Here is an 11,796-nt window from a genome sequence, read left to right on the forward strand (position 1 = left end):
CCCCAAACCCAAACCCTCCCAATCTTTGCACACTAACCGCGCAGAACCCAAACCCTCCCCCAATCTTTGCACACACCCAAATTCTTTTGCAACCGAGGAAGGTCACCTCTCAACGCAATAATCCTCATTGTTGGCATCAAGGACGGCGTTCTCTTGGTCCTGAACATCACGCCGTCTCTGCAACCGAGCCGCTGGGCACGACGCCGCCGACCAGGAACACAACGAAGGAGTCCTCACGGACGAACCGAGCAGCAACAGAGTTCTCCTCGCGTGGGCGCCTTCCTCTCCTATCAGCGGAGCAGCCGACCCGGAAAAAAACACCTGCCTGCTCGTCAACAGTTCACCGAAAACACAAAGAACATCATCTCTAGAAGAATCATAACCATCCAATGTAAGTGGCTTTTGTTGTTCATATTTGGATTGGTAATCGATGTTGCATGTTTGAATGTAAATATATTTTGTTGATTAAATCCCTGATGACCCATGGTGAAAAAGCCGTGGTTGCTGTTTATTATAGCAGAGACTGTGGAGTATGTAGTTAGTTTAGGTTCTTGATATGCTTGGTGATTTAATTTTGGCGCGAAAAAGGTCGAAAATATTTGGGATCGTGTTTATATAGCAGTTAAATTTAAATCTTTTTTGTCCCTTCCCGTGTGGACCATGTGCATGCAACGTGACGTAAACTGGCTGACCATTGTTGAAAATGGGTTGATATTTGTTGGATGGTTACTTTAATAGTATATTGGATGGTTATTCTTCAATTTTTTTCCAGTGTCGTCAGTTTCTAATTATTGCTGTTGCTATTGTCACTGCAGCCAAAGAGTTAGCTAAAATTGTTGTTATTAGTTTGTAATAAAGTTAAAATAATTTTTATAACAGACCTGGACCGTTAGATTTTTAAATCCAGACGACAAAATTGCATTTAGGACACTCTAACAAGGTATTATATGCTGTATAGATATAAGAAAAGGGTTGATGCACTTGAGGTGCAACATGTGTGGTATGCTGTTTTGTGCAAACTAAATGTAATTATGGGTTTATTTATTGTATTTTACATCAGTTTCCAATATTGCCATCGTTGTTGATAGATGATGTTAACGCAGGAAGTTTGGGATAATTTGTTTTGATAGACCGTGCATGATATGTGGTTGTTTTTGGTGTGTTTGTAATTGATGGCTGTGATCCTCCTCATGGGTTGTTAGTAACTTGTTTTGTACAATTTGGATGGTCGCTTTGATAGGGTATTGGATGGTTGGGTTGCTATTGTCACTGCAGCCAAATAATTAGCTGAAATTGTTGTTATTGGTTTGTAATAAAGTTAAAATAATTTTCATAACAGGCCTGATCCGTTAGATTTTTAAACCCGGACGACAAAATTGCATTTAGGACACTCTAACAAGATATTATATGCTGTATGGATATAAGGAAAGGATTGATGCACTTGAGGTGCAACTTGTGTGGTATGCTGTTTTGTACAAACTAAATGTGATTATGGGTTTATTTATTGTATTTTACATCAGTTTCTAATATTGGCATCGTTGTTGATAGATGATGTTAACACAGGAAGTTTGGGATAATTTGTTTTGATAGACCGTACATGATATGTGGTTGTTTTTGGTGTGTTTGTAATTGATGGCTGTGCTCCTCCTCATTGGTTGTTAGTAACTTCTTTTGTACAATTTGGATGGTCGCTTTGATAGGGTATTGGATGGTTGGATTACGTATTTGCTGCTATGTCTTCATGAGTCAGTTTTTTATCTCATTCATAGATGGTTACAAAAGGAAAATTGTGAGGTTTGATCTTTATATGAAACAGGCTATAATCTTTGTGGCCAATATTTTCTTATTTTTCTGGATACATAAGAATGTTATTGTTGTGCCATATAGCGTCCAATGATTAAGTTTACATCAATTGGAATTTAATATAATGCTATTATTTACGTTATTTGGCTGCAGTTTACCAGCTTCTTTTGTAAGACTTTACGACTCAGATTGCCGGCTGAATATTGCGTGTGTAAATTATCACGGTGCTCGACTAAACCAATCCCTAAACCGGCCGACGACACACTCAAATGGGTAAAAAGGTATCCCATTATTGATTACATGAATAAATGAACATAGTTCGTTATTTTTTATGAAAATATGATGATCCTTTTTTGTTTTGCTCAACAGAAACTAGTTGAGACACGATGCTCACCCTGCTACATTAACAACTTATTTAACCATTTGGAACGACATAATGAGCAGACTAAGTTAGCAAAGATTGCTATTTTGATTTGATTGTAGTGACAGTTCAAATTACAATTTCACTCTTACAATATTATGGGCTCCATTTTTAGTTAAAGCTACTGGTGCTGATCTTCGTGGTAGTGCATTTGACAATTTATTAAGCCTTTATCTTGATGAGCCAAATGATGTTTGGGTCAGCAGTGTTGCAAATTTTGATTATGTGATTTTCTCAACAGGACAATGGTTCTATGGACCATTGACTTTCTATGAGAATGGTCAAATTGTTGGAGGCCAACAAGGAGTAAGTAAAGTACAAGACATTAACTTGTATGGTTACAAAAAGGCTTTTCAGACATCTTTTAGAACTATCATAAACCTTAAAATGTTCAAAGGATTGACTTTTTTAGTGTCACAATCTGCAAAATACTTTGAGCATGGAGAGTGTAATGAAGGTGGGAGTTGCAACAGGACAAGACCATTTACAAAAGAAGAAACACAAGGCTATAACAATGGGGAGTTCTTGGAAGCAATGCATCATGCTCAAGTGGATGAATTTAGAGAAGCAGAAAAGGAAGCTAGAAAAAAAAGGGTTGCACTTTGGTTTGATAGATATAAGTGAAGCAACGTCATTGAGGCCTGATGCATATCCTGATAAATATGGCCTTATTTATAATAAGAATGTTAAGGTTGTAGATTGTGTACATTGGTGCTTGCCTGGTGCTATTGACACGTGGAATGAATTTTTGTTCTATAAAATGAAACAAGCAATCAACAAGACAAGTACTTCAATTTGACTTGCTGTGTATGTTGCTTAATTCAACTAGTGTTTCTTTTGAAAATAAATGTATGCATCTATTTAACATTATTATATACTAGCGGCTTAACAGGCACTAGTGCCTGTTCAGCCACTTTTTTTTTTATGGAATTTAAAGTTAATTATTTTAATGAATTTTAAAATTTTAAATTCGAATAACATAAAAATAATAATATAGAATAATCAATGATAATATAAAAATGTTCAAATTAAAATAATCATATATTACCTATCTATAAACAGTAATAATATGAAAATGATTTAATTATAATGAACACATACATCACCTATCTACAAATCTACAAATAACATAATTCATAAAATAATTATTACAATATTATTTTATCTTCTTCTATCTAACTCAAAGTCATAAAAATAAATAGAAAAATACTATTATTTACAAAATATGAGCCATATTTAAAAGTCACTTTTTTCTTTGTTTAGGGACTTTTTTTTTAGTGGTAAGCCAAAGTACGGATCTGTATTTGAAGAATCTTTCTTGTGCCTACAAAAAGTGTAAAGAAGAAAAATAATTATGTCTTTTTTTTGTGATTATATATCAAACTATAAGTAAAAACGTTAAAATAAATCTAAAGTAATTTCTGAATTTGTACCGAGAAAAAATCTTTAGCAATTCCTCATACATCTCCTTATCAATAAATTCTTGAGCCTTGAAGAACTACAAAATTTAGAAATCAATAAAATATACCATATGCCAATACAAATTTCATTATATTTGAACGAAAAGTTAACAATAAAAAATATAAAACCTGCAAAATTGAAATTTCTTGTTTGAGGTTGGATTTCCTACACATGCACAACAAAAGAAGCCATTAAACCCTCTGTAGAGCATTCAAATCTATAAGTATCCGATATTACCTCTATTTTGTGCGGTTTCTTAATCTAATGATAGGTACCTGCAATGTTGTTCTTTACTAACATCAGTTGGTTCCGCTCCTATGAGTTTGTTGCTGGAAAAAGAAAAATATTTAATTTATTATCAGTAGTTTAAAATTATTTTTTGTAACTTTATTCAACATGAGAAACATAATCTTCGTTACAACCTCAGAGTAACCTTTTAATATTTTAGGCATACACTTTTTTCTTTCATTTTTTATTAGTAAAAGAAGAACATAGAAGGGGATAGATAATAGGCATATCGATAATATTCTGATTACGATGATTGTGTTACCTTGTATGTTGTTGGAGCAGTATTTCCTTTTTTATCATCTTCCAGAATTGGGTCTTGTCTGTTTTAACCGTTCCTCCCCAACCAATAGAATAATTTTGAAGGGAATGAACCTATTAGATAACATATGATTATGATTACTAACATAGAAATAGAAGTATGTATATTGAATACAATTTCGACAGTAATTAATTTACAAAATTACTTTATTGTCTATTGGTTTGATTGATGCAATTGCTTGCTCATCTTTCCATGCACTCCAGAGATTTTGGAATCCTTCTTCCTGTAATTGATATTTGTTAATATATTTCTAGTATATATATAGTATGTCTTAGTTAATGATAATTAGTACATACCTGTTGCATAAAACAAATGTTCAAGTTCGTTGTCTTTATCTCCTGGCATATATTGATGAGTTCCTTTGAAATCAAATTGTCTATTAAAAAAATATAAGTCGTTAGTCCTCAATAAATTGAAGTTTGTATACAAAGATATATATCAATGAAAAAGATTTAAAGATTAAAATTATATATAGACTGAATTGTACCAAGAAGATACTTACTAAGAACATAAATTACCTGTGGGGAAGGTAACAATATTTCTTTGAAAACTACATTTTTGGTAAATTCTCCACTTGTTCCATCTATTTTTCCTTCTTTGACTAAAATTTTTGTAGTTGACTGAGAAATACTTCGAGACAGAGCAACATATAATTGGTCATGGCTAAATACATGTTTAGGGAGATAGATCCCTACTTTAGGAATGGTCTGTCCTTGTGATTTGTTTATTGTTATTGCAAAACTCAACCTTACAGGAAATTGCTTCCGGATAAGTATAAATGGCAGTCCTGAATTTTCTGTTGTTTTGTGTTTTATCCGAGGCAAGAAAGCTCTTCTTCCACAGTGATGACCGGTTAAAATTTCTACGTCTAACATGTTTTGAAAAGTTCCACGACATAGTAACCTTGTACCATTGCATAAGCTGGCCTTAGGGTCTATGTTTCTCAATAACATCAAAGGTGCACCTCTTTTTACCTTCAACACATGAGGTGGCAACCCGCCTGTAGAAACTAAGTTAAGGTATTCCTGTTGATATAAATTATTAGCATCTCCTTCTACCTCATCAAATGAGACTAAATTTCGTTCTTCTCCTGGAAACTGGTTGATAATTATATCATTAAGCTGTTGCACATCATGATTTTTTGGCGTCAATATTGCCCTTTCTACCATGTAAGAAGCGTCCCACCCATGAGATTGTAAGTTTGGAAATATTTCTTCTATTAACTTGTGTAACGATATTTCACCCTCCCACGGAATTGCCATATTTGCTTGTATCCGTACAAAGTCTTCATGTATGGTGGGCTCAATTCCATCACCAATGCGCATAAGATACTCAGCAAAAACATGATCATTAGAAGATCGCATATTTTGTCGCAAATAGAGAATTTGAGTGGAAGCCCATAAATGAGACTTAACTATAGAAGCTGAAATCATTTGTGACTTACTACCTTTCGGTACCACAGGCAGTACTTGGCAGAAATCTCCTCCCATCACAATCACTTTTCCTCCAAATGGCATATCGTTTGCTAATATATCTCTCAGAGTGCGGTCTAATGATTGCACCGATTCTTTATTTGCCATAGGTGCTTCATCCCAGATGATTGCCGTTGTTTGTCTAATCAGCTTTGCAAGATCTGATTGTTTGCTTATGTTGCAAATGGATGATGGTTCTGCATTAATTGGGATCTTAAATCTAGAATGAGCTGTTCGACCCCCAGGCAATAATGTTGCGGCTATTCCTGATGATGCAGTTACCAAGACAATATGACCCTTATTTCTCAATTATGCAATTATAGCTCTGTAAAGAAATGTTTTGCCTGATCCTCCTGGCCTATCAACAAAGAACACTCCACTTTCTCTTCGATCAATTGTATTCATAATGCACTTGAAAGCTTTAGACTGGTCATTGTTCAATCTTGTTACGGAACACAGGCCTTCCCGGGGTACTTCGACAGACAGTTCTTCTTGGATAACTCTGGGTATCGAGTTGTCATTGTCATTTTCATGAGTTAGAACTGGCAAATCGTATTGTGTAATCTGTTTTCCATGCTGAAGGAGTATATCATTTATATCCCTGAGTAGCCGATTTGTGAACACTAAGGCTGTTGTGGTGCTGGTTGACGGATAATCATCCACCATATATGAAAAAAATTCATCCCATAAGCTTCTTACATCTGTAGGCTCACAAAATATTAAGATGGTTGCAAACAACCTTCGTAAAGCACATGGCAATCGTAAAACAGAAGCCTCAACCAAACACTCACGGATGCTACTGTCACTCTCTAACAATCCTCGGTGTTGAGCAGATTGCTTGAAGGACGAATATTGGACCCCATTCACTGTTAGCAAGTCACCCAAACTGATTGGTCCTCTGACATTAGATAACAGAATACGCAAATAGAATTTTTCTCCTTCTGAAGGTGATACAGTATAAATTCGACCGATGGATCTCCTCTGTGTCTTGCGCCGACGCCATTCCTTTTCCTTGTTGTGCCAAGTGTAATACTTTGGAATTTTCCTGTACAAAAGATGCCTAGATTGTTGGTCCTCCTCACGATTTAGGGCAAAGAACTCAGTGAGCATTGTTCTAGAGAAATAATCATCATTAAGTATTTCAGGAATGGTTTGGTGATCATAGAAGCTCACTTGATGTTGATTTGGAAAATGAATTTGTAACCTTTCCACTGATGGATACATTCGGTAAAGGTTAAATTTAAATATTCTCCAACATGCCTCTGGAGCAGCAATCCATCTTGCATCAACAAACTGTTGGACCTCGTCAACATTAGAACCGTTGTGAACTTCCATTGCAACCCGGTCTGGACCCTTGTAGCAATATTTGTAGAGATACATTATACTCTTGATGCTACTACATATCTCAACATTAATATGGCAATCATACTTTAGTAGTAGACAAGGGTTGTACGGAACTACCCATCTATTGTCAACCGTGACACTTTGGTTAATTTGTACTGGAGTGTCGAATCATCGCCTATATTGCGGATATGAGTCGTCACCTGACAAACCCCATTTGTAGGGTTTATCTTGTATTGATTTTTGGGGATTTTATCAACTTTTACCCACATTTATTCAATGAAATAGCATGGTTTTATAACTTCTCCCTTAATTGTGCTTAAGAGTGAAAACATGCTTTCTAGGACTTAAAATAGCTAAATTTAATTCACCTTGATTCTAGATGCCTCGATATGTTTGTTAAGTGATTTCAGATTTAGGAGGCAAAGATTGGATTAAGGGAATGAAGAAAAAGCATGTAAAGTTTGAGAACTCATGAAGAAATGATGGAACCAAAAAGCTGTCAAGCCTGACCTCTTCACACTTAATTGACCATAACTTGAGCTACAGAGGTCCAAATGATGCGGTTCCAGTTGGGTTGGAAAGCTAACATCCGGGGCTTCGAAACGATATAAGATTTGCCATAGTTGCATCACGCATAGGGGCGCGCACGCGCACGGTACGCGGACGCGCCAATGGTGGCACATGACCCACTTAATGCAAACGTGGCCAGCGATTTTAGAAGCCTTGTGGGCCCAATCCAACTCATTTCTGATGCTATTTAAGCCAAGGATTGAAGGGGAATCAACATACTTTTCATACTTTACTTTTACTTTTAATCATTAGTCATAGTTTAGTTTTAGAAGTAGTTAGAGTTAGAGAGAGAAGCTCTCTCTTCTCTCTAGAATTAGGATAGGAATTAGGGTTAGATTAGGATCTCATAGTTCTAGGTTTAATTCAAGTCTCCTTCTACTTCCACCTTCAATTGATGATTGCTACACTTTGGTTCTTCTCTCTATCCCTATTCTCTTGTTGTAATTTCTCTTATTTTGTTTCTAGGTTTTGTAATCATGATACTCTTGTTCTCTTTATTTTCTTTCAATAATACAATTTGAGGTAATTCATGATAATTGTGATCTCCTTGATTGTTGTTAATTCTTTACATTCAATTGTAGTTAGAATTCATTCTTGTTGTGATTGACTATACTTTTCTTTTGTGCCTTCCAAGTGTTTGATTAAATGCTTGGAAGAATTTTAGACTAGAATTTTATGTTCTTGGCTTGAGAAGGTAACTTAGGATTTCTTGAGTCACTAGTGTCCAATTGATTGATAGTTGATAGCCATTAACTCTAGCCTTCATTAATCCAATTAGTGGAAAGCTAGGACTTATGGACTAGGATTGATATAACTCACTTGACTTTCCTTTGTTAATCGATTTAAGGATGACTAAGTGGGATTAATCCTTGCAACTACCATACTTGTGGCTAGTGATAATGATGAAGACCCTTGACAACCAAACCTTGCCAAGACCATTTTGTGAATAAAGTTTTCCTACCATTTACTATTCACATTCCTCATCCAAAACCCCAAATAAACAAGTCCATAACCAATAGCAAGAACACTACCCTGCAAGTGCTTTGAGAGACGACCCGAGGTTTAAATACTTCGGTTTATAGATTTTAGGGGTTTGTACTTGTGACAAACAAATTTTTGCATGAAAGGATTATTGTTGGTTTAGAAACTATACTTCAACAAGATTTCATTTGTGAAATTCTAAACCGTCAAAAATCCATTCATCATCACCTCTTCGTGTTTCTGCTGCGAACTCTTTTGGGTAGTTGCGTTTACATTGGCCATTTTTCATGCAGGGTGAAGATTGATCAAGTGTACCGCAAGGACCATAAATCATATGTTTTAGCACTGCATCATGTAGGTGTGGTTCTACTTCTTTAGATGGTATCTCTGCACGTACCAAACTATCATAATGCTCCGGATCAATTAACTTGTAATTGTTTTCTAATATTAGCAACATATGTACATGTGGCAACCCTCTTTTTTGAAACTCAGTAACATAAATATAGCTCTTCACCTTTCCCAAGACACCCTTAGTAATGACATCCTCTTTCAGCTGTTCAAATTTGGCTCGAAAAATTCTTGTTGTTAGATCTGGACGATCTTGTGGAGTTTGAACTGGGTTGAGTTCTGAAGTTACTTCAGTCCAAGATGGATTGCATGTCATTGTGAGAAAAATATCTGGCTTGCCCTCTTTAAGAACAATCGCCATTCCATCTTCATATCGTTGGGTCATGTCGCGACGACTACCAATGAACGACGATGGTAATATTGTTCTTTTTCTTCCAACATTTTCTGAAGACAAATATATAGAGAAATATTATTAGTTTTAATAATTATTTTGGGGTAATTCTTAATGATTTTCGAAGTAGCAATTAGATACAACAATATTTACCTGCATTGGTTTCTCCTGTGTGCAAAGCATCTTGTAAACCTTGGTATAATTCAGCCCGTAATTTCTTCTGTCTATTTCGAACCCATCTTAACTTTCCGGTTTCAATTTTCACATAGTTATCAACAACATATTGTTGTAGTAGTCGCCCTGCTTGCAATACGGTGGAATGATCATCGGGGCGGATCTACAAATTTTTTAGAATTTGCAAAAAAGATTAGATACATTGCTCAATTTTTTGGCATAATTTTATTGAAGTCTATACTGCGTAGGAAATGGGAATTTGTACCTGGAGCATATAACTATTATATGTTCGGCATGATACTTTGCCGCCACTTTGACTTCAGGTATTGATATCCCATCCATGAGTTCCAAATGGCAAAAGAAGAGGATATTGTAGTGGATCGTAATAGCCAACGAATTCCTGAATCCTTCGTAGGCTACCAGCATGAGTTTGCACCTTAATATCTCGCCCACGAATCATTATTTCAACGTCATCACCAACAATTATAGCTGCTACCTGCGACGCAGTTGGAAGACTATATTGTGGCTGATTAGCAGGTCGCTCTCTAATGACCAAACTACACTCATGTACATCTGACCGTTGTGCAAGCTGGCGAAACACATGGAGAAAAGGATTATACCGGTGTAGCAATTGTTGTAACTTGAAAACTAATGTTTCATGTAGTTGTGTGTTCTCCAGCATCCTATTCTGTAACTCGTGATCAGTATCATATATGTACAGTTGCAAAAACCGTGGTCGCGTGCCTTGATCCGGATGAAATCCCCCTATACTGTGATATATTGAGCCTTGAGCATGAAATGTATATATATCACGACCTATTATAGCCAGTTGTTCGTCTATGTGCACACCACACGAAGTGAAGGAAAATACATGATTGTATCCACGAATATGTTTCCTAAAATGGTTTCCTTCTGCAGAAGGGTCCAAGAAGATTTCAAGTAATTCCTGAGGAGCATTTACTTGGGGAAGAGAGACTTTTTCCCATTACAGCACATCTCGAACGTCTCATGGTAAAATAGACGTGCGCTATAGTAATGACATGTTCTTGGGACTGGTAGCGGAGTTCGAATTATTGTTGCATCCTCTTGAAAATTTCGAGCACAATTATGGGATTCTCGAACATTTTGTCTAATTTCTGTACTCGTATTAAATTAACATATATTTGGTTACATTCATAATGAAAATCATAAAATAATGAATTTTGTAACAACTAAAAAAATAGTTCTTTGTTTGTTGATTATAAATACAAAGAATTACTTCCATTATAGTGGTGATCATAAAAAAGAGATAAGTAGCTATCAAATATTTAAGTGATGTTTCAATCTTTTTTTTTAACTTTGTTACATTGTATAATATTGTGATGTTGTTTGACTTTAATTTTTTTTAAATTTTGTCATTCAGATGTATTTAACAACTTTAATTATAAAATATTTTATTTTATTCTTTCTAAAGATGTTTTTTATTCGTTAAATAAATCTTTTTATTCTTTTATTTAATTATAAAGAAATATTATTTATTCTGTAGCAATATAGTTTTATTCTTTTTTTAATAAAATTATTTTATTTAAAACCTTTTATTCGAAACTGTTATAACAAAGTTAATCTAACTTATGATATATAACAACATTATATTATTCTAAATGATTATTATTTTCTTGTTCCATTATATATTTTTGTTTATATGGTAACACTATCTTTATCATGGATTATTTTTTTTTAGATTAAATAGTCAATACAATATAGTTTGAGTCTGAAATAAATAAATTTTTTTTAAAATACTTTCTTTATATATCATAATTTTTTTTGTATAAAATTCTCCGTTCATCAATTGTCTTATAGCATTTTTTAGTTAATTATCTTATATAGGGTATGACAATTTTTGTCTTTGGCCAAATTTTTTAGCTTGTATGTTTTGTTTCATATTTTTTAAATGTTTAGATATTACTGGTCGAAATAATACAATACATGACGATAATATTGGTTCATATTTTATTTAAGGCATGGGCACTTGTTTTTTATAATTGGTTCTTGTAATGATCTTAAATAAATAAATTTTTTAACATTTTATTTAATTATTTTATTTTGTCATGTTTGTGTGAATTATAACAGAATGATTCAACAAAATATAAAATTTTTTAAATTACCTATTTTATTATTTTTGTTAAAGTTTACATATTTTTCATTTTAATTGGCAAATAAATATTTTAAGTATTTTATTGGTTTT

At 34.2% G+C, this 11,796-nt stretch overlaps 1 protein-coding gene and 1 pseudogene across 1 annotated transcript; one reads left to right on the plus strand and one right to left on the minus strand.

Annotated features, from left to right (window-relative positions):
* LOC107610385 (protein trichome birefringence-like 19) lies at positions 2,240-3,023 on the plus strand. The gene is made up of 3 exons (XM_016312443.1): positions 2,240-2,252; positions 2,340-2,530; positions 2,637-3,023. The coding sequence occupies exons 1-3, from the start codon at positions 2,240-2,242 to the stop codon at positions 3,021-3,023; spliced, it is 591 nt and encodes a 196-aa protein (XP_016167929.1).
* On the minus strand, positions 3,327-6,980 carry LOC107610384 (annotated as a pseudogene).

This window comes from Arachis ipaensis, chromosome B08 (assembly GCF_000816755.2).
Source record: "Arachis ipaensis cultivar K30076 chromosome B08, Araip1.1, whole genome shotgun sequence".
NCBI classification, from domain to species: Eukaryota; Viridiplantae; Streptophyta; class Magnoliopsida; order Fabales; family Fabaceae; genus Arachis; species Arachis ipaensis.